General features: G+C 48.4%; 1 protein-coding gene across 2 annotated transcripts in view; it reads left to right on the top strand.

Moving 5' to 3' along the window:
- The window catches only part of PCSK6 (proprotein convertase subtilisin/kexin type 6), a 153,425-nt gene that overhangs the window by 82,811 nt on the left and 46,376 nt on the right, over nt 1-24,238 (top strand). For both annotated transcript variants that reach the window (XM_075896922.1, XM_075896921.1), the window contains exons 8-11: nt 2,764-2,976; nt 7,779-7,879; nt 11,175-11,278; nt 17,330-17,447. In XM_075896922.1, the coding sequence (XP_075753037.1) occupies nt 2,764-2,976; nt 7,779-7,879; nt 11,175-11,278; nt 17,330-17,447 (536 nt within the window). The remainder of the gene's footprint in view (nt 1-2,763; nt 2,977-7,778; nt 7,880-11,174; nt 11,279-17,329; nt 17,448-24,238) is intronic.

The raw sequence follows: 24,238 nt of genomic DNA on the forward strand, positions 1-24,238 counted from the left end.
ATTTCAGAGGAAGGCACCACTGATTTTAAAAGGTACTGAAGTCTATGCCATTGTGTAAGTCAGCGTAAGCCAATGGAACAACATTCTGGGTTTGCAACAGTTGTGTTAGGAACTGCTCTAGCTTTTCGGCTGTAGCTTCACTGCTATTTTTTAATTTATCCTCCAGTAGACAGCCCTTAACTACTGGCCACCCTGTAGTGAAAGGATGCCCTGCCCAGCTGCTATTGCCAAAAACGCACATGGGTCATTGATTAGCATGACCTACCTGATGTGCCTACAAGGACAAGTGAAGGGCTTACATGCCCCAGCCTAGGGTCCCTGCAATCCCTCTGTGATGGACCAGACCGGGTCTGGGCACAGCTGAGGACGTCCGCTTAGGGCGAATTGCTCAAATTTGGGCGCTCTCTAGCCCCCAGACTGGAGACCTTCCCAAACAGGCCACAAACCAGTCCCACAGCGCTTCAGCTGCCTGCCTGAAGCCTCATGAGCAAAACCACTCTGACACCTCAGCAATATCCATGCCCCAGATAGCCCCGGACCTCATACCCCCCAATCCCACCTACCCCAAACAAGTTCTGTCTGGTTCCAAGAAACCAGCCACAGATCTCAGGCCAATTTATTCTCTGGATCTTACCCACAAACCACGCTGAGCCAGTCCTTTAGAATCTACAATATAAAGGTTTATTACCACAAGAAAGAAAAGCATGAGAGTAAGGTTGTTAAAGAATCATACATTACATGCATCGAATCTCCCAGTTCTCAATGCAGGCTCTAGCAGAGATGTTATAACTGCTGGCTTAATAGTCCTTGTTGCACATCCTATGTCTGGATGGGTCCACAGTTCTTCCTGGCTCGTGATTCCCTGCCAGGCCGCATCTGGGGTCAGAAGCAGATCTGAAGACCAACATGGAGTCGGCCACATGGCATATTTATACTTCCTTTCTGGTCTCTTCTTGGCTGCAGCAGGTCACCTGGCCAGTGGCCTATCTCTGTGTTCCCTGCTGGTAGCCCCTAGGTATGAGGTGTGTCCTTGGCCTATAGAGGGCTATTGTTCCAGAGTTTTGCTCATTAGCATTTCCATAGTTCAACCACATATAGAGAAACATTTGGTATCCACACAAAGTACATGCTTATAACTTCACACACAGACATTATACAATTACATTAATAGCATATATGGAATCAGAAGAAAGTAAGCTTCTATTTGACCCCTCACATGACCCCCTTTGTACTAACTTTTGGGGTGAACACCCCCCCATGGGTGCAGCAGTGACCCGGTTGCTCCCTTCAAAATCCAATAATGTGACACCCTCCCCGCTGATGGAGCTGGGAACATGAAAGACGTCTGTATCAGCCACCATTTAACAAGCTTCGCAGCCGATGTTAATGTCTTAGCTGGGATGTGCTCAGCTATTCCTAGAGCTTGGTCACCATTGTGATTTCACCTCGCCCTCTCGCAGATCCTTAGAAATTGTTCCCCACCTGTTGAGCGGTGGTAGTGGGGAGGGAGAGAGATTTGCTTTTTAATGTCAAAACCCAACTCTCACTGTCTTGTTGACGAGTCTCAGTCCATTGATGTCAGACAGCAGAGTCCTCCCTGATTAGCACTGGGGCAAATGAGAGCCAAATATGAGCTCCAGCCCATGCCACTATGTCTAAACATGTCCCAAGGCCATGTCCTCTGTCCCGTCACGCCTCTTGTTCTTAAGCAAGAGCCTAGTGGATTTTCACCAGGGGCTGAGGCTGGAGGCTCCTCCTGTTAGAGTTCGGAGTGGTCCTATGTAGCCCTGACTACTCAATTTCTTCCTTTCCTCTCATCACAGTTTCCTTTGGCTCAGGAGAGGCTTTGGACCCAGAGAACACGTCACCTCTTTGAGCACTTCGATCTCACTTTCTCACTAGGGATGTAAAATCCCCTTCAGTTGGTTAACCCATTACAGAGGGGTCGGATGCAGAGGCCACTCCAGCCTGGTTGCACTGGAGTGGCCCCCTGGCACCCAGGCCCATCACAGACCCCCAGAGCTTCACGGGTGATGCTTACCGATTAACCAGTTAACCTTTCACTTCCCTATTTCTTCCCCAGCAGAATTAAAATCAGGACTGAATTCAGACTCAGGCTTTGTGCCTGCAGCAGCTAAGCGAGCTAGCTGCAACTGCCCTGCCCAATGTAGGCTGTAAGCTACGGTTAGAGGAAAGGGCGGGTGTTTTCCACTAGAGGGAAAGGGAACGGAGCCGCTCTGATCCTTTACAAGTTCTCTTTTTGGAGCTGTACGTGTGCCAGGCAAAAGAGTCAAAGAAGTTCTCGCCTCTGTCCTGAGAAGGTGTGAAGGAAGTAGCTGCAGCTGGCTTCCAGTCTTATTGCTGATGCCAGGTGCCCAAAAGCACCCTGTCGTGGACACCTGCTACGTCCTCGTTTTTCTGCCTTGCTGAGGGAGGAGATCCCGGATCTCCAGTATATCTGCCCTTTGACCATGTTGCAGAAGTCCCGAGAGCCCCTGCATCCATGCTTTGCCGTCCTTTGGGGTAGTTCCTGCCTTTAAGAATGCCAGTCACTTTAAAAAAAACCTGTGTAAATGTTCACTGAGTACGGTATGGTTCTTTTTCAGAGTGGGTCATGTTATAAAGGAGAGTTTGACCGTGGGGAGAAGGAATGGGGTGTGTGGGGAATGCAGGATGGCTGTGCGTTAAGCCCAGAGAAGGTGTCCGAGGTTTATTCTTGGTGACTGTGTGTTTCCCTATCGATGGTTTTGTTTGATTGTTTAGGGTCGTAAGGGTTTGGGCTCCATTTTTGTCTGGGCCTCAGGAAATGGCGGCAGAGAAGGCGATTACTGCTCTTGTGATGGCTACACCAACAGCATCTACACCATCTCCATCAGCAGCAGCACGGACAGTGGGCTCAAGCCATGGTATCTAGAGGAATGCACGTCCACTCTCGCGACCACCTACAGCAGCGGGGCATTTTACGAACAAAAAATTGTGAGTTCTGTACCTGCCTCCTGCTTCCTCTGTGGTTTAGATTTGACTAAATTGCAAAAGGGCAAAATGATTAAGTTATTCACATTTCTCCTAAAAACTGCTGGGCACCGTTATGTGGCGCTGTTGCTGTGTTTCACCCCAGAGGCAACTGGGTCGAAGTAGTGGATGAAATGATCCTAGTTGAAAATCACTGTGGGATGAAAGGTAACACAGTGAAGTAAATCCCTGTTTGAAGTAAGTTCTGTAGAAGTCCTTACTTCAATAGACTTTCTTTTTGGGATTTACATTCAGTTCTGGTTTAGATTTTTTACACTTCATTCAGGATCCTTCAAACATTCAGGGCCTATACTTCTCTCTAGAGTCACTGGGGTTTCCTGTGCCCTAACAGTTAAACGTATGCATGTTTCTAGGGTGAGGCCTTAACGTTGTAATTATAGGGCCAGGTTCTGCTCTCACTTTCTCTGGATTTATACCAGTGAACTCTATGGATTGTTAATAGAATAACATCAGGGTATGGCTGCCATATCTCAGAGCGGTATTATGAGGATAAATACATTAAGGATTGTGATGTGCACAGGTACTACAGCAACAAGAGCCAGATATGTATCTCAATAGAGCTCTAGAAGTAAATGCATGTGCACACATCTGGCAGCAGGTATACACACCTAAGAGCTGTTACATTTCCTTCCTCCTTGATCCCCTCCCCCACGAAATCCCTTACTCCATAGGAAAAAAATGGAAAGAACTCCTTCCCCTTAGCTATTATGTGTAATTATTACAAGGAATCCAGCTGCATCTGTGAATCTGTGGTTCCATTCAATTAGCAGGAATTTAATGCTGACTTAAAAACAAAAAGTATTCATGTATCTGGAGTGAAGAGAAGATTATTTTAATCTTAAAAGTGATTTTTAAAGCCTTACTAAAATACATGCTTTAAATGCTGTGAAATTAAAAGGGCTGGGTATTTTAGACATACTGTTTACATAGGACGCTCTATCTACATCTCTTGATTTGCATTATTTTCTGCAAGAAGATGAGTGTCTAAAAATTATGCATGAATTTATTTGTTCATTTCTCTGTTTAAGCAGAATTTATGCTCTGAACACTGCAAAACCAACAGGGAAAGTCAGGGTCAGTAGCGTAGCTTTGTCATCAACCTTTAGTTGATTATGCAGGTGGTCATTTAATATACTTGTCCCTCTTTTGTTAGACCATGCTCTGCTAGGCCATGCTCTTGAGTTCTCAGATTGTGTCCTGTGAGAAGCAGGATAGCAACACTGGCATATTAACGCATTGGAATTCAAAAGAGCATGTGCTTGAACCGGTGCATGTTGGGACATCGTATACAGTGCACTGTACAACACTTGAGTGAAGTTACTTAGTCCCTAGAATTGTTAACTTCTATTTTTTTCACACTCACGTGTGGAAAAAACCCTCTTAACTGATGAATACTAGGGATGTGAATGACTAGTCAACTATCTGATAAGAAAATGCTTATCAGATAGTAAACGAGTCAACTAGTTGCTTCCCCCGCGGGGGGATCTTTCGGAAAAGGCTTTATTTTCCGAAAGATCCGCGTCTAGACTGGCGCTTTTTTCCGGCAAAGCTCCGTGCCGGAAAAAAGCGGCAGCCATTTTTATGCTAATGAAGCAGGGGGGATTTAAATCCCTGCTTCATTTGCAATTGCGATATGTCTAATTTGCATCCCTTTTACGAAAAAGGGATGCAGTCTAGATACAGCCACCATGTCCCCCCTGTTCAATTTCTTCCCTTGATAACATCATAATAAAGAATGTTTCCTTGGAGAAATAGTGAAAAACCATCACTGAGTGTCATTGAATCTTTCTGTGAAAAGCATGGGTATTTTTTCAGAGTTTCTAGTTTTCCCTATAAAAAAAATGTATCCATAGTTAGATACTTGACTATAATACTCTCTGTGCACAACTCAAAACTCAGGCAATGCCAATATTTACCACCATGGCCTCTTATCAATAGAGCTAGTTGGGAATCGTCTATCAAAATTATTTTTCGATGGACATTACCGTTTTTACAAAATACAGATTTTGTGATAGGCAAATTTCAGTTTGGTTCATTCTCTTTTTTTATTTTTTCATTAAGAAAATACAAAACAAACTATTGGCTTATCAGTTTCACATTAAACTGCATATCCTCCTTATGGGAGTTATAACTGGGGTGCCTGTCTGGACTACATTCCCCATGCAATGCAATCTCCCTTCTGACCAAGCAAGCTGCCTGATGCATCATGGGTGATGTAGTCTGACCAGGGAGTTCAGGCCATAGGACAGGAGAGGGCAATAAGTGGCCCATGGGCTGGACACAGTTCACCAGGTTTAGTCCCTGGTGGGCTGTTGGACAATTTATTTACCTGTGCATCCACAGGTCTGGCTGCTCGCAGCTCCGATTGACCATGGTTTGCCATTCCTGGCCAGTGGGAGTTGCAGGAAGCAGTAGTCCAGTCCACACTGCTTCCTGCAGCTCCCATTGGCCAGGAATGGCAAACCATGGCCAACGGGGGCTGCAAGGGGCTGTATCTGTGGATGTGCAGGTAAATAAAGTGTCTGGCAGCCTGCCAGAGGCTAACCCTGATGAACTGCATCTGGCCTGTGGGCCGTTTATTGCCCACCCCTGGCAAAGGAGAAAAGGTATCAGGTTCCTGTACTAAAATGACCGTGAGGAAATGTAGCATCACAAGGAGATGCAGTTTAATGCTGAACTAACCTGAAGTGTTTCCTTTCAAGTCCGTCCAACCAACTGAAATGAAACTTTTTGGTTTGGGAGTATTGAAGTATTTCATGTTGATGGGAAAATGTTAAAATAAAATGTTTTGCTGCTTCCAAATAGACATTTTTCAGAACTTTCTATTTCTTGAAAAAAATTGGGATTTCAATTTTTTTCCAGATTTGGGATTAAAAAAAACTCTACAGGTTAAACCTCTCTAATCTGGCATTCTCTGGACTGGCAACATCCATGGTCCAGTATGATTTTAGTTAGCGGATGTCCTCTTATCAAGGGTGTTACCAAGTTTCTCACAGTTCCAGTAAAATTTGTTTACAGCCACCAGTCTTGGCGCTCAGTGTTCTGTTCTGTTATTTAGCTCTAATTTACCCCTAAATGTCTTCTAAGAGCCCAGTAAGCAGTGGAAGTGCTGATAATGCTGCTAAACAATATTGAACTCTCGAGATTTGGCAAATTCTCTGGTTCAGCACTGGTCAGGTCCCAAGGGACTAGAGAGGTTCAATTTGTAGATGTATCAGGATCTACTCATCACCTGCCAAACTAAAGAGCTAGTGAATTGGGTTGAGTGTTTAAACACCAGTTCTACAGAGAGTTCAGAAGATATGGTTCCACTGAAAGACACACTAGACACAGAACATCCAAAAAGTGTTACACAAAGTTCTAACAACACCCTTTCCACTAATCTTAAATGATATTCATGCAGATAATACCACTCCAACAGTTTGCAAAACTGATCACCCAGGAGAGCAATTCCTCTGGAAATGTGATGCATATTTCTTTTAACGAACAGTTTGATATTAAGGTTTGCCACCTTTTGTACTTTGGTATCTCAGCGTGCTTTACAACACAGAGAGTTAGTTAATACTGGGCAGTGCAGTAATTGGTACTTTTTACTGGCAAACAGCCTAAGGGTATGTCTACACTACCCCGCTAGTTCGAACTAGCGGGGTAATGTATGCATACCGAACGTGCAAATGAAGCCCGGGATTTGAATTTCCCGGGCTTTATTTGCATAAGCGGGGAGCCGCCATTTTTAAATCCCCGCTGGTTCGAACCCCGTGTAGCGCGGCTACACGGGGCTCGAACTAGGTAGTTCGGACTAGGATTCCTATTCTGAACTACCGGTACACCTCGGCGGCTCCCTGCTTATGCAAATAAAGCCTGGGAAATTCAAATCCCGGGCTTCATTTGCACATTCGGTATGCATACATTACCCCGCTAGTTCGAACTAGCGGGGTAGTGTAGACATACCCTAAGATACTAGGACAACTTTGTGGGAAGTGGGAATGTTGCCCAGGAGACACCAAAGGTATTTTTTTTTTTTGCTTTAACTTTCACCTGAGCAGTCATATCATCAGTCAAGAGGTCAAAAATGGTGTGACAGGTTCCAACATTATAGGTTTAAAATAACCAGTCTTTAACAAATTGTGTTGAATTCTTTTTATTTGACTTGTGGTTTCTGAACCTTTAGAAACACTTTATTGAATGTTTATCTGTAATGATGAGGGCTAGAAAGGATTTTTTTCTTTTTTATTGAAAGTTGAGTTCTTATGTAATCACATCACGCCAGGAACTGGGGCTCTAGGAAAACACTAGGGCCGGGTTTATACTACAGGGGAAGGTGGCTTAATGTATACAATTCCACCTATGTAAATTATGTAGCTGGAGTTGATGTACCTTCATCTGAACTTTGCCACTGTCACCTAGTCCCATCCCCTGCAGGACTAAATAAGTTACCAGTTGTCTCCCAACTTCTTCGATCGTTAGATCTTCAGGGCAGTGTCCATCTTTTTATGATTAATTTGTACAGCGCCCTGCACAACAGCAGTCCAATTCCACCAAAGGCGTACTTTCTCATTGTGACTCCTCAGGGGTGACACTTTTCCAGCAGGGTCTGCCTAGATGCATTTTAAACAAACTCTGATCATGGAGTATTAGTCGGTGCCTGCAGCACTCTGTAATAGGGAGCAGGGGCTGATTTGTGATCATAGTGTATAGAAATCTGCTCCTACCATAATGATTAGCTGCAATAACATTGTCATTAGGTTACTACAGATTTAAGACATGGCTGCACAGAAGGTCACACTGGAACCTCCGTGTCTGCACCCATTGTGACGGGCATCATCGCTTTGGCTTTAGAAGCAAAGTAAGTTGGCTCTTGCCTTCCCAGTTGGCCACTTTCTACCTTGCATATGTGTGGAATCAGAGCTGGAGAGACGTTTCAATCTTTCTAATGGAGCTGGCTGAAATGGGGAATTGATTTCATGATCAATTGCAAACTTGATTCTGTCCTGCTAAGTTTTATGCGGGTCCACGTTCTATTTCTCGCAAAATTTTAATTGTGGCTAAAAATGTCACAGGAAGTTTCATGTGACACGGAACATGGCTGTAATGTTGTCAGTTTTTCACAAAACATTTCATGGGTGGGGGGGGAGAGGGCACTTTTCAACCCCAAAAAAGTCTTTTTAATGCAAAATATTTTGACTGGCTCCATTTTTAAATGGGTTATGTTTGGAGAATTGAAATCCCTTCCCAACCTCAACCCCTCCTTTCCATTTGAATCCCTTTCTCCATCCACCCCCATCTCTCTCCTGCCATGGAGAAGATAAACTCCAGGATGTAACCAGAAGATCTTTCAGCCTATGTTTTAACAGACCAAGAGGATAGCATACCCCAGAGCTGAGCCCTCCCACCCCGCTGAGTGCTCAGAGCTGACCCACCACCATTGATTGTACCCTGCTACCAACCTCCATTTTCAGACCAGAGGGGTGTCGAATCTGACAGACTTGCCAGGCCCCTGAATAAGTGGGGGGAGGACAGCATCCCTGTGCTCCTGGAAGAGGCGAGGCCTCAGACTGAAGGGGCGGAGCCCTCGACACCTCCCCAAACCACACCCACCTCAGCCCCATCCAGAGCATGTTGCCAGGGCTCTGCAGCTCACCACATGGGGCGTCAGCAGCCATTTAAAGGGCCTGACACAGAAGCAGAGGCAGCTGGGATCCCGGGGCCCTGGGGATGTTGCCCCCTTTGCTCCCCCCATGTCGTCAGGTCTCCCATAGTTTCTACTGTATCACAAGCGCAGAGAGGAGAGTGTGTGAAAGAAGCAGAACTCCGACCGTCAGGCGTGTGGAGATGTAAACAAAGACCTACGAGTTGAGCGGTATCCGGTGCAGATCCAGGAGTAATGGGCTCCCCAGAGGACGGACTCAGCCAGCAATGGGGTCACCTCGCTTGACACTACTGCTGCTTTAAGGATGGAGGGAAAGTGCATGCCTGGGAAAGGGGCTTTTCCATCTTACTGCAGCTGCTACACACCGAGGCGTGATCAGACAGGTTCTCTTGTGGAGATTCGAAGATGGTGCCGTTAAAGGGCCTGCTCCGGCTCCCATGGGTGCCTATGGCAAAGCCCCTATCGCATTCAGAGTTTCAGGGTCAAGCCCAAACAGAGCTCACTCAAAACTTAGCATCTTAAAAGGTGTCCGTCTCTCTGGAAATGCAGCCTTAGCGTCTCTACGTTTCTCTGTTGATTGTTTCTTCTCTCACATAATGAGCGTAGCTGATGCCTTTGCTACCACATAATGCTTTTAGAGAAAAACGAACCCAGGCTGCTGACATCCACGCTGTGACTCCGGCGCCTGCAGCCACTTAATGTATTGTAGGCAACTGCGAGTCCACAGTCAGAGACAAATAATTCGTTACGTTTATGCGCTGGAGTTCACAGAGGGCTCGAAGCAGTGCTGGCCGAGCTGACGACGTTTGTCCTCATTTTGCTTCCCCTAGTTTTAAATATTTGGATCCATTTTAAATAGAGGGACCCCATGTCAGAGAAACACATTTGAGGCGGTGCCATTTTCATTACAAATACACAAAGAGAGTTCAATGTAATTTTTGGATGGTTTTGCTGATGCATAAAATGCAACATTAAATGGCACGTTGGAGATGCAAGCACTCAGATGGTCCATTATTACCAGAAGAAATAAATGGAATTTCTTTGGTTAAATGCTGTGGATAGAATTATAAATCAAAGCTCAAGAGGCTTAAGGTAGCAGCTGTAGGAGGAAAGCGAGAACAATGCTTGAAAAATACCTCTGAGCGGTGATTCTTATAAAGAGTTAGACCGTAAGCACAGTAAGTGAAATTCACCTCAATTCACAGGGTCAACACAATGCCTGAATGCTATCTACATCTCACTTATGGCCTGCTTTGATTGTTATGCCAAATGAGAAGCCTGGTTTGTTTCCCATAGGACATGTTATTTACGGGAATGTGGAGTTGGCCATACCTGCTCCCATCAGGTCAAGTACTCTGCTTTGAGCAGTGACCAAAGCCTGTTCTTTTGGGGGAAGATGGCCAAACTACACCCAAATGTATTCTGTTCCCTACCGCCGAGTTCCTTCCTGACCCCCATGTGGCAATCTGTTCTGAAGCATGAGCTTTCAATACATTTAGCCTGCAATGAATCACCGCACATGTTGTCGGCCATCCGATTACATATTCATGGGTGGGGGGTGAAGATAGGGCTGGGGGAGGCAAACCCCCAGCCCTGCCCCCCCATCGCCATGGGGAAGTGGGGGGATGCATGACCCCCGCTCCCCGAGCACCATGAGGAGGGTACATGACCCAAGCGCCCCCAGCCCTGGAACACCAGAGAGGACGGGCACTGGAGGCAGCCACTTTCCACCCCCAGTACGCCAGTCGGGGCAGAGCGTGGGCAGGGCCATACTGGCCGTTTGGGAAGACAGTGCCTCCCCCTGTCTGATACCCACGGCCCCGTACACATTCCCTCCAGTGCCAGTATTTCGGTGTGCTTCTCCTGATCCCATTGCTGCTTTGCTAGAACTCAGGTAACTCAATAACTATTCCAGAATAGGGGAAAAAACCCAAAAGCTTCTTTAAATTTCCACACATAATGTTCACATTTAAATAGCTACTTTGCCCTGTATTTTAATATGAATGGGAGGAAAGCCCTCTTCTATCTAGCACTGAATGATGCTGTCTTTTCCTTTACCCGGGAAGGGAAGATGTAGCTGCAGCAGTCGCCTCCGTGCAGCCATGTATGTGTTTACACTACAGAACAGTCAAATCTGAATGCAGCTAACCAGGCCCACCGACAAGGGGAGAAAAAGGGGGTAGTTGCTCCTTGGTTTGGCGATTCAAAAGATCCAGGGCCTGGCAACTACCACAGCCTATTAAATCACCACTGGAGCTCTGAGCAGCACACACTGGGCAGCTTTGAGGGCTGGCTATCCCAGCCACGCCCCTTCCACTTGAGGCTCCACCCCATCTAGGAGCACAGAGTTGTGTCCCTTACATCTTGCTCTGGGACTCAGAAAGTTTGTTGCCCCCTTCCTCCCGCCGTAGCTGACAGTGTTGAAAGTTGTTTCTTCGGCACACTGAAGGCTTCCTGTCATTTTTGTTTCTTCACTCCGTTGTTACTTTAGCCCTTCGCTGACCTGGAGAGATGTTCAGCATCTGATTGTGAAAACCTCCAGGCCACTGCATCTGAAAGCAAACGACTGGAAAACAAATGGAGCAGGGCGCAAAGGTGAGGCAGACTGTGTGTGTGGACTGGGCTGAGCATCCTTCGGTGCAAATGGTGCTCCCGGGGGACTTCCAGCACCATTGCGCAAAGCAGAATTTGAGCAGAATTAACATTCTGTGCAGAATTTCCTTTTTCCTCCCAGAAGTGGTGCTGCAGAGCAACTTGCGCCAACTGGACCCAGCTGAGCCCAGCTCTCCAGCTTGCAAATAGAAGACCCTGCTGGGCGAGGGAGGAGAAGGAACAGAAATGGAGGGTCCCCAACAGCTTCCATTCCTGGCACACCATGAAGGAAGCTGGGAAATCACACAGCTGGTTTGGGGGGAGGAAGGGTGCTGGAGTCTAGGCTGTGGGGTGCTCTATGGCTGGGCCCTGAGGTGATAGGGTGTGGGTGTCTGGCACCATGGAAGCTTGGAGAGAGATGAGGCAGAGAAAGAGAAACCAAACTGTCATGGGGGTTTCTTTTAGGGGTGTTAACTATTGGTTATTTTACTAGTCGCGTAGTCGATGACTACTCGACTAGTCGATAGGCACTTAGAATCATAGAATCATAGAATAATAGGACTGGAAGGGACCTTGAGAGGTCATCGAGTCCAGCCTCCATCCCTCAAGGCAGGACCAAGCTCTGTCTACACCATCCCTGACAGATGTCTATCTAACCTGTTCTTAAATATCTCCAGAGAGGGAGATTCCACCACCTCCCTTGGCAATTTATTCCAATATTTGACCACCCTGACAGTTTGGAATTTTTTCCTAATGTCCAATCTAAACCTCCCCTGCTGCACTTTAAGCCCATTACTCCTTGTCCTGTCCTCAGAAACCAAGAGGAACAAATTTTCTCCTTCCTCTTTGTGACACCCTTTTAGATATTTGAAAACCGCTATCATGTCCCCCCTTAATCTTCTTTTTTCCAAACTAAACAAGCCCAGTTCATGAAGCCTGGCTTCATAGGTCATGTTCTCTAAACCTTTAATCATTCTTGTCGCTCTTCTCTGTACCCTTTCCAATTTCTCCACCTCTTTCTTGAAATGTGGTGCCCAGCACTGGACACAGTACTCCAGCTGAGGCCTAACTAGTGCAGAGTAGAGCGGCAGAATGACTTCACGAGTTTTGCTTACAACACACCTGTTGATACAACCTAGAATCATATTTGCTTTTTTTGCAACAGCATCACACTGTTGACTCATATTCAACTTGTGGTCCACTATGACCCCTAGATCCCTTTCCGCCATGCTCCTTCCTAGACAGTCGCTTCCCATCTTGTATGTATGGAACTGATTGTTCCTTCCTAAGTGGAGCACTTTGCATTTCTCTTTATTAAACCTCATCCTGTTTACCTCTGACCATTTCTCTAACTTGCTAAGGTCATTTTGAATTATGTCCCTATCCTCCAAAGAAGTTGCAACCCCACCCAGTTTGGTATCATCTGCAAACTTAATAAGCGTACTCTCTATCCCAATATCTACTTCATTGATGAAGATATTGAACAGTACGGGTCCCAAAACAGACCCTTGCGGAACTCCACTTGTTATCCCTTTCCAGCAGGATTTAGCACCATTAACAACAACTCTCTGACTACGGTTATCCAGCCAATTATGCACCCACCTTACCGTGGCCCTATCTAAGTTATATTTGCCTAGTTTATCAATAAGAAGATCATGCGAGACCGTATCAAATGCCTTACTAAAGTCTAGGTATATGACATCCACCGCCTCTCCCTTATCCACAAGGCTCGTTATCCTACCAAAGAAAGCTATCAGATTAGTTTGGCATGACTTGTTCTTCACAAACCCATGCTGGCTATTCCCTATCACTTTATTACCTTCCAAGTGTTTGCATATGATTTCCTTAATTACCTGCTCCATTATCTTCCCTGGGACAGACATTAAACTGACCGGTCTGTAGTTTTCTGGGTTGTTCTTATTCCCCTTTTTATAGATGGGCACAATATTTGCCCTTTTCCAGTCTTCTCGAATCTCCCCTGTCTGCCATGCTTTTTCAAAAATCATAGCTAAAGGCTCAGATACCTCCTCTATCAGCTCCTTGAGTATCCTGGGATGCATTTCATCAGGACCTGGTGACTTGCTGACATCTAACTTTCCTAAGTGATTTTTAACTTGTTCTTTGTGTATCCTATCTTCTACACTTCCGCATTCCTCCTTTGAAACATACAAGAGCCCCCACCGGGACTCTTGTACATTTCAAAGAAGGAATGCAGAACTCTGCCTGCAGCCTGGGGCCAGAGGAAGGTCCCGCTGTTTCCGGGCTGCACGCCGCATGCCAGCTTTGAAATGTACAAGAGTCCTCAGAGTCCCCTGCTGACCCCAGGCTCCATGCTGCACTGCCAATTTGAAATGCCATGCAGAACCTGGGGACTCCTCAGCCAATCCCGGGTTCCATGGAAATGCTGAATTCCGTGTGGCATTTCTCCAGAACCTGCGGACAGCTGGGGACGGGCTCCATGTGTGGCAGCGCCTCACAGCTGATCCCGGGCTCAGTTGTGCGGCGCTGTCCCTCTCAAAAGCTGAGGTGGCATTTCAAAGGGGCAGCGCCGCACAGCTGAGCCAGGGATCAGCTGTGTGGTGCTGCCCCTTTGAACGCTGCTGCACGTGGGCTCAGCGGTGTAGCGCTGCCCCTTTGAAGTACCCCTTCTTCCTCCCCCCTTGCTGCCTCTATCTCAGTGGTTCCCAAACTTTTTAGCATCATGCCCCCCCTCCCAAAAAATAGCAGCAAAACTTGGGGTGGGATTGACGGGGGTGTGTGTGGCTGGGTCGCCTCGCGCCCCCCCTGGAATTTCTTCACGCCCCCAGGGGGGCATGCCCCCTAGTTTGGGAACCCATGCTCTATCTGATAAAGGCAGCAGAGGGGCGGAGGAATCAACTAGTCAACTGACTATCTGATAAGCATCCCTAGTTTCTTTAGCTCTTTGCTCCTAGGGGAATCTTCTTGTTGTTGTTAGTGTTGTCTCTATTGTTACATAGTTGCTGGCAGATATTTTGAAATAAATTACCAAAATAATTAAAAATGGTGAGATTCTATAGTGTTATTTTGATTAATAACATAAGGCAGAATTTTAAAATATTGTGTGCAGAATTTTATTTTATTTTTCCGAATTCCCCCAGGAGTAAAGTGGCTATAGAGAAAGTAATAGAGAATATAGAGACTAGCCTGTAGAGCAGTGTCATTTATGGCATGGTCAATGCTCTCACAGTAGAAACCGTTTGGGAGACGCTATACCCTAGGGTGTGTCTAAACTACATGGCTCCGTCGATGGAGCCATGTAGATTAGGCTGATCGGCAGAGGGCAATGAAGCCGCAATTTAAATAATTAAATAAACAGCTGATCAGCTGTTTGTCGGCGCAGCGCGCTAGTCTGGACGCTCCTGCGCCAACCTGAAAGCCCTTTATCGACCTCCCCGTTATGCCTCGTAGGATGAGGTTTACCGGGGAGGTCGATAAAGGGCTTTCATGTCGACAGGGGAGCGCGCTGAGCCGACAAACAGCTGATCAGCTGTTTGTCAGCTCAGCGTGGCAGCCATTTAAATTTAAATGAAGCCGCGATTATTTAAATCACAGCTTCATTTCCCTTTGCCAAACAAACAAATCTACATGGCTCCGTCGAGGGAGCCATGTAGTCTAGACGTACCCCTAGTGTTGGCAGTTTGCCCTTTGGGGCTTTGTGGGACATGGCTTTATCAAATGGAAAATCAGTTTGGGTATGTGTGTGACACACACTCGCAAGACCCTAGTAACCTCATTAATAATACCCACAGAGAGGAGCTGCCGTTCTCCTCTTCTCGCAGAACACGTGTGTAATTCCAGTTAATGCCCTTGGGAGTCTAAAGTATGTGAGGAAAGGATTTGGGGCTGTTTCTGAAATCGTCAGGTCCAGTAATGATTGAAAACGTGTCTAGCCTGTGTACACGCCTCCCAGGTTCATTACTGACTGCAGCATAAATAATAGCTTCATAACACGGGTGCAGCGTGATGAACTGTAGTCACCTCTGAGAGGGAGGATTAGAGTGAATCCGATCTATATTCTGTCGAACTTCAACCACAGCTATTTTTTTTAAGCTCTGCAGTGTAAGAGGTGAGCGGAGCTGTTATTGAACCTGGCCCAGAGAAATAGTGTGGGAAGCCTGCTTATTAACCTCTCAGGAGTGTGGCTGGAAGACGCAGTACATATGGAGCGATAGTTCTTTGTGCAGCTAATGCTTGTGTGCTCACTTCGGGCTGCAATTCTTTACATATGAAAAGGGTTCCAGGCGCATTCTTAGGTTCTAGTGTCCTGGCCGTTTGTTCAACACCTTTCCACAGAGGAGTTGATTCTGATTGGCACCCCCGTGACCTTCCACAGTATAAGAAGATGATAGGAGTTAGAACCCACTGAAGTGCACTGATCATCTCATAATTCATGCGAGGCAGAAGCAGAGAGAGATTCTTGCAACTAAAACCTGTGGCTTCCCCGTGCTGGCCTTCCCGTTACCTCCTGTTCATTCTTTTGCAAAAGGTTGAATACAGACGTTTTTATCTGCAAGACTATTCCCATCCACATGGATCTCTGGAGGGCGATCAATATTCACAAGAGGGTTCATGAGACCAGGGCAGCAGATTGCCTCTGTGGGCCCCCAGGCAAGGTGTGAAGGGGCAGCTCTGTGCCCCCAAAAAGGGCAGGTCCTGGGGCGGAAAGGATGGGGCTGGGGCAGCCAGCCGTCCATGCCACCTGGATCGCAATGCACCTTTCTCCTCTCTCTGCCCCTCCCCCCCACCTCAGAGCTGTCCGGAGCATGTGTCAATCACCTCTCCATGCAGCCCTAAGAGCCATGATGTAAAAGGCTCAGGGCCCTGGACCCTTCTGAATCGCCAAGTCCGGGGCAATTGCCCCTTTGCGCCCCTTTTCCCCATTGGCGGGCCAGTCTGAGACCACCACCACAGTGACGGGGACTTTAAAATTGCCTAGATAGATTGTGTTGCAACCTCCATCACTAGATACATCTCTTGCCACTTGTGGAACAAGTTCATGGGAAAGCCTGGAGTATGAGTCCCCCAGTGGCAACACTGAAAGACAACAGACTCCTTCCTCTTGTGTCGTTTGAACGGGGTGGTCAGTGAGGAAGTTACCACAGCAAGTTTAACAGACGTCTCCCAGGGTGTGTCTAGACTGCAGGCGTTTTTTGAAAAAACTTGATCTATTTATTTATTTAAATATTTTTACCCCGCCTTTCTGTTTAAAATATTCAAGGCGGCTTACAAGAACAAACAAACAAAAATACAAATATATATAAAAATTTAAAACAGGAGAATTTAAAATATGAGACCTCAGACGGACATAACCAGCTAAAAACATATAGAGAGGAGGAACACACACATAAACTCAAACATTAATAAAAGCACAAATAAAAAGGGTGGCTTTAGCCTGACGCCGAAACAACACTAGCGTTGGCGCCATGTGAATATCCCGAGGAAGAGAATTCCACAGCCTGGGAGCAAAAGCTGAGAATGCCCTGTTCCGCGTAGAACAGGGCATTATTTTACCTGCATCTAGACTGCTGCCGCATTCTTTCGAAAGTAAATCGAAAGAATGTGGCAGTTTTTTCGACCACGGTAAACCTTGTTTTATGAGGAATAACGCCTTTTTTCAAAAGTGCTCTTTCAAAAAAAGGCGCTATGTGATGCAAGCTGTGCTTTTTCGAAAGAGAGCATCCAGACTGCCTGGATGATCTCTTTCAAAGAAGCGGCTTGCTTTTTCGAAAGTACGGGTTGTAGTCTAGACGCTTTTTCGAAAGAGGCTTTTTCGAAAATATCTTTAGAAAAAGCCTCTTTGGAAAGAGGCTTGCAGTCTAGACGTAGCCCTAAGGATTTTGATGGGAAGAGTTTCCCTAAGGCAGTAGAGCCTGTGCCATGGGAAATGGTGACGTTTGGATCAAGTTTTTGGCATGGTTAGTATTTATTCCTCTCTGAGAAATCAAGAGCCAGAGCTGAACCATTTTTCCACCCCATAAGTGACTTTTTAATATCTTTTAAGCAAGTAAATTTCTGAGTCGTCGTTCTTTTCAGTTAGCCACCTATATGGATATGGTCTGGTGAACGCCGAAGCTCTTGTAATGGAAGCCAAGAAATGGAAGAAAGCACCTATGCAGCATGTCTGCACGGAAAGCTCAGATAGGACAAGCAGGTGAGTGTTAATTTGAATTCGTCCCCCAGCACGGGGAGTAGGTGATGGTATAAATATTCTCGCTTGGGCAGACAATGTGCAACCTCTGTCTTACTCATTTTCAGTTACTGTTACTGACACTTACTGACCCGTTCATGTGCTCTGTTTTATCAAGTGCCAGGCATGGAGGTAAAAGAGATTCTGTTGCAGGCCCCGCCCTGCTGGCTGGATCTCACACGCATGATGTGGCGGTCATGCCGAACTGGGAATGCCATTTTGAAGAGTATGCTGCTCCATTCCGCCTCCTCCCCAGACGCTATCCAATATCAGACCACCCCATGTCTGATTTTAACCCAGTGCTGGACAGGGGACATACCATGGGTGTCTAGGTGTTTGGAGGGGTTGAATAGCTATGGCCCTGAGAGCTGGGTTTGAATTCTGTTTTGATGTGGAGGAGAGTCACCTGCTCTCTGTGTGATGTTTGAAGTATTCATGGAGGCCAGTTCTCACAGGTTTATCCTGCGTCTTGCAATAGTTGGTGTTTTCTTGAAAACCCCAACGCCTGGAGTCATGTGAAGGCATGAGACCCCCAGAGAGTGGGGTGGGGTATTCGTTTTAAATATGTTTCTAGCTCTCGTGGTTGCAGAGGGAGGCCTGGAATGTCGAGCAAGTGCACCATCAAGGTCCAGAAACCAGAAGGCAACTAATAAAAACCCACAATTTGTTTTTTAATCTCATGATTTTTAAGCCAGTCTCATGATTTTGGCTTCTTATTGTCCAGGAGATCTCTGTCAGCTCCGGCATTAAAGCTGCAGTGTGAATGGAAACAGGCATGTCAATGTGTTTCCCATTGTGGGAATTGATGACGACTATTAGCAGAATAATCTGTCCAACCAGATTAGTCGATCTGGCTCTTAAAGAATCAAAATTCCGGGTGAGACACACCCTCCTTTTCAGCACAAGTCACTTGTTAATCAAAAGAGCATTATTTTATTGGAGAAAATAGAGGATGCAAAGCAGTTATGAATTTGTAGCCAAAGACATTTATCTGATACAGATGCTCATTTCAATCCAAGAAGAAATGTGGCCCCAATAATAATAATCTCTGTCTGTCTCTCTCTCTCTGGGTACGTCTAGACTACAGGCTTTTGTCGACAGATACTGTCGACAAAGCCTCTGTCGACAAAGAGCGTCTAGACTACATCCAGTTCTGTCGACATGAGAGTGTAGACACAAAGGACAGTGTAGATGCAATAATGTCTTCTGTCGACAGAAGGCGTGATTCTTCGTAGAATGAGGTTTACCGCCTTTGACAAAACTGCCGAGTTCTGTCGATGTTATGTCGACCGAACTCGACGGCAGTGTAGATGCAGGTATATAGTTTTGTCAATAAAAGGCCACTTTTGTCAACACAGCCCTGTAGTCTAGACACACCCTCTCTGTGTACACACGTGCACGCACACGCACACGCACACACACACACACACACATATCAAAATTTTTCCTGTGGGATGACAGAGTGACGTAATCATGTCAACGTCAGCAGGCTGGGAACGGGGGTAGGCGGAGCCAAAGCGGAAGGAGCCCCGCAGGCAGCATGGTCCACAGTGGTGGGATGCAGCGAGCTCCCAGCTGGTCCTGCCGGTGGCTTCCTCAATCCCGCTCCTCCACCCAGCCCCCACACTCTTCAGCTCAGCCCCTCTTTCCCCCCACTTACTTGTTTTCACGCCGTGCACCACTCCCAGGCACCAGAGGTTTTCCTCACTGCTCCAATAGGAGCAGCAGGGAAAGTCTCCAGGAAGTGCATCTGCACACTGCTGTTCCCCCGGGAGGGAGAGGGGAGCAGCAGCACACGCAGCTGTTTCTGCACAAGCTGGATCCGGCGGGCAGGTTCAGGGCTTTTCCTCCCTCCCCCGCCCACAGGAGGGAGCTCCCATTGGTGCATCAATCTCGTGGGGTAGGGGGAAGAGGCTAGAACGCCAGCTCCGGCTTCCTGCAGAGGGAGGGGGAGGAAGCCCCAAGCTTCCCCGCCAGATCCGGCTTGTGGGGAAACAGCTATATGAACGGCTGCCCCCTCCCACAGGAGCAGGCTTGGGGAACAGCAATGTGCGGACGCACTTCCTAGAGGCTTCCCCTGTTGCTCTATTGGCAGTGCCTGGGAGCGGCACATGGTGTGAAAACAAATGGGTGCCCCCCAGCCCCTGCACCCCCAGCATCTCATGCACCCCTGCCAAGACCCCGCACCCCCAGCCTGCTTTTACACCCTCCTCCCAGCCAAACACCCTACCCTCACCTGCTCCTGCACCCCTCTGGCCAGACACCCTCCCCTCCGCCTGCTCCTGACCCTCCTCTCCTCTTGTCCCCTCCCCCGTCCAGACACCTCCCCCCACCCTGCACCTGCCCCCTTTGCCCTGACCAGACACCCTCCCAGCCAAACACCCTGCCCTCAGCCTGCTCCTGACCCTCCTCTCCTCTTGTCCCCTCCCCCTGTCCAGACACTTACCCCCACCCTGCTCCTGCTGCCTTTGCCCTGACCAGACACCCTCCCCTCAGCCTGCTCCTGACCCTCCTCTCCTCTTGTCCCCTCCCCCTGTCCAGACACCTACACCCACCCTGCTCCTGCCCCCTTTGCCCTGACCAGACACCCTGTCCCCAGCCTGCTCCTGCACCCCTCTGGCCAGACACCCTCCCCTCAGCCTGCTCCTGACCCTCCTCTCCTCTTGTCCCCTCCCCCATCCAGATACCTACCCTCACCCTGCTCCTGCCCCCTTTGCCCTGACCAGACATCCTCCCCCCAGCCTGCTCCTGCACCCTCTCCCTGGACAATCTCTTCACCTTCCCTCATCCCTATCCCACTCACTGGCAGAGATGGGAGGAGGAGGCATGCACGGGAGTGGGGAGGGAGGAGGCTGCATGGCTCCGGCTTTTCCCAAGCACCGGGTAGGGAGGAAGGCGAAGGCCGCATGGCTCCCATCTCCACGGCCCCCAGAGCACAGGGAGAGCGGGCCCGGGGGTAGCAAGGCGTTCTGGGGCGGAGTGTGGGCGGGCCCATGTCACTTCCCCTTCTCACCCTGCGGAGGCTGATGACGTGGCGACGTCATTCTGTCCTCCAGCAGGAAAATCTTTTTTATAGGCTGAGAGAAATGAATCGTGTCCATTCCCAATACTATGACGTTGTGTACTTTCAGTCATGCAAGCGGGCATTCCTACACAGCTCCTTGGGGACCGCTTGTTCTGAATGTTGATGTAGTTTGGCTCTTTGGTGTGAAAAGGTTGCCGACCCCTGCTCCAGCGAGTGGGGGGGCTGGTGAGTGTAGCGCGCAGGGGGTGCAGCCCCCCGTAGTCATTAATAATACAATGCAAGTGTGAGACGGGTGGCTCCAGTCAGCACCATTGACTGGGCTGTTAAAAGTCCTGTTGACGGCACATAGGGCTGAGACAGGCTCCCTGCCTAATGTCGCTCTGTGTGGGTTCTGGAAGCAGTGGCATGCCCCCCCCCCCCTTGCAGCTCCTATGCATGGGGCAGCCGGGAGCTCCACATGCTGCCCCCACCCCATGTGCCGACTCTGCAGCTTCCATTGGCTGGGAACCACAGCCAATGAGAGCTGTTGGGGCATTGCTTATGGATGGAGTAGCATGCAGAGCTGCCTGGTTGCACCTCCACATAGGAGCAGGAAGAGGGACAAGCCACAGCTTCTGGGAGCTGCTTGGGGTAAGTGCCACCTACAGCCTGAACCTTGAGCCCCAATCCCAGGCCCAGCCCTGATCCCCCTTCTGCCTTCCAAAACCCTTGGCTCCAGTCCAGAGCACCCTCTGGCTTGGACTTTTCAGCTTAGAAAAGAGGAAATAAAGGGGGGATATGATAGAGCTCTATAAAATCATGACTGGTATGAAAAAAGCGAATAAGGAAAAGTTATTTACTTATTCCCACAATATAAGAACTAGGGGGTCACCAAATGAAATTAATAAGCAGCAGGTTTAAAACAAACAAAAGGAATTTTTTCTTCACACAGCGCACAGTCAACCCATGGAACTCCTTGCCAGAGGAAGTTGTGATGACTAGGACTTTAACACGGTTCAAAAAAGAGCTAGATACATTCATGGAGGTTAGGTCCATCAATGGCTATTAGCCAGGATGGGTAGGAAAGCTGACAATCAGCTCCCATGGTTTCTGGGTGCACATCTGGATGGCTAGGGTGAGAAGGCAGATGACAATGGTTCAGAAGGAGCTGAATGTGGTCAGGAAGGAGGCTTAGAGGGAGCAGAAACTTGTTTCAATCTCAGGTGAGGGTTCTGGGGTTTTATGTCTTCGCAGGCATGGGTGGTGGGTGAAGGAAGGGCTGGGGGAGGCAAGCCCCCAGCCCTGCCTCCAGCCCCATCCCTTCTGACAAGGCCCCACAGCCCATGGGAACCAACCCCCCCCCCCCACAGCATCACAGGGAGGGTGGGCAGCACGCAGCCCCAACTTCCCCACCCTGGAACACGGGGGAGGCGAGCACTCAAATGCAGCAACACTCTGCTCCCAGGACGCCTACAGCGGGTGTTCTGGGGACGGAGTCTGGGGGGGACCAGGCTGGCGGTTAGGAAAGGCAATGCCTTCCCCTGCCTATGACACCTGCCGGCCCAGCCCGCAGGACGTAGGGGAAGCCAGAAACTTGCTGAGCTGCCTCCGCAGTCTCTTCCTGCCTCGCCCATCAGAATGCTCCAACACACAGTGTGGAGTCTGGGCCCTGATCCCTGCTGCATTGCTGCGTGCCACTCCAGTGAGTTCAGGGAAGTGTCACAGGTATAAATACAGCAGTGGCCTGGTGATGAACCAGGCCTGAATAGCTGGTGGGAGTGTCATACATATTAGCTACCCGAAGTCAGGTGTAACTGAATTCAGATTCTGTACCCCAGTCCCTGAGGTGTAAACAGCCTTCCTCTTGTGGGAGACGGCCCCAAAAGACATGGCTTGCTAGATCTTCAGGCTGTTTTCATGCTGCATTAAGTAATTTTTGAAGTCTGCCCGGAGGGAGGGAGATGTTTAGGCCTGGTGGTGCCGTCCAGTGTTTCTGATCACTCACCCAGGAAAACTTTTTCTGAGCCCTGAACGTGACTGGAAGTGACTCCGGCTAGAAGCTTTTCTTTCCGATTTGCACAGAAACCGTTTACAGCTAATCAGGTACAACGTCATGTGGAACTGCTGTGAGCCGGGCATTGCTCTAAAACTTTCCCCCCGGATGCTGCTGTGCAAGTTCTGTTTCATGTGGGGGTGGTAGAACTTGAACTAACAGGTGTCAGACGCCTACACAGCACCGGGTTTCATGTATCATCTGTCTGCCCTCACATTCAGTTTTGAGCTGGATGCAAAGCCACCCAGAGGGCTGTGATGTGATGGCTGATGTAAGGAGTGACTGGAGAAAAGCTGGGGTATTCTGAATAGCCAGAGACCCAGGACCTGGTGTAACCTTGTTTTAACTCTTAAACTTAAACCGGAAGCTCTTTGGGATAGGGCCTGCCTTTTTGTTCTGTTTGTACATAGTGCTGATTCATGGCTAGGCGCTAGAGTAATGCAACTAATCTATAACAACCATGGCTCTAACATGTCACCATGTCTGTGTTACTGTCACTTTGGACGAGACGGACTAGCTGACAAGTACCACGGAACAAGCCAAAACAACAATTTTTGAAGCAAGTAATAAAGGGAGAGGAGCATCTTGAAGTCCATTCCTGGTGCATGCAAATAATATTTTCAAAGCTTTACAAACCCTCCCAAGGAATTACATCATCATTTATAATGATTTCAGTTATTCTTTAGGACTAAGCCAAAATAAAAGCAAGCTATGTAACCCTTCTGAAAGTTTGAAGCATATTCCCGGCAGTATCCCAAAGGGGATACTTGGTCTAATAAATTACCCATTAACAACACAGCTGAGAAGTTCACTGGGACTTAATCCTTTGCTGGGTGTTGATGGTTTGTGGAATTAAGAATGTGGTCCCTAAAAAAATTGACTTCCATAAGGGGTCCAGCAACTGCTGTGGGCAAACATGGAGCCAGTGAGGCGAGGTGTTTTAAGAGCAGTTGTGGGATTGCTGTTCTTGTGCGATACATACCCACCGCCCTGGCCTGGAGGTATCATAGAGAGGAGAAGGCATAGCCTTCCCGAATCGCCAGCCTAGTCCCACCCAGACTCTGCTCCCAGAATGCCTACTGTAGGCGTACTGGGGGTGGAGTGTTGCCCCTGTGTACCCACCCTCCCCATGCTCCAGGGCCGGGGAGACTGGGACCATGTGCCACCCACCCTTCCCATGCTCCGGGGTCTGGAAGGCTGTGGGTGCGTGGCACCCGCCCTCCCCGTGTTCCAGGGCCAGGGAGGCTGGAGCCACGCACTACCCCACTTCCCTGTGGTGCTGGGGGGAGGGGGACTTGGTTCCTGTGGGGGTGGTGGCTGGGGAAAGGGGGTGGGTCTGTGGGCGGGGCTGGGGTTTGCCTCCCCCACCCCTACCTTTTCCCGCAGCCCATGCCTCCAGGGCTTGCGTTATGGAATCTTCAGAATGGAAAGGTGTCCTTGGAACACATGCGTTGAGCTTCCCCTTCACTGGACACATGGACAAGAGCTGCAGAGAGCTCATGCTCTAGATTCCACTCCCGTTGCCAGAAAAGTTCCATCCAAGGAGGGAACTCGGTAGAGCACTTTAAAGATTGCTCCATAATCTCCCAGCACTTGTGTCTGAGTCACATTCTGCTCCCTTGGTGTCCGGCGACAGCCAGAGACCCTGCTGCAGAGTGACGTGTTCACTTCCGCTATCTGGGAGGCAGGATCTGGGGA

The sequence above is a fragment of the Pelodiscus sinensis genome, chromosome 14, assembly GCF_049634645.1.
Source record: "Pelodiscus sinensis isolate JC-2024 chromosome 14, ASM4963464v1, whole genome shotgun sequence".
Taxonomy (NCBI): domain Eukaryota; kingdom Metazoa; phylum Chordata; order Testudines; family Trionychidae; genus Pelodiscus; species Pelodiscus sinensis.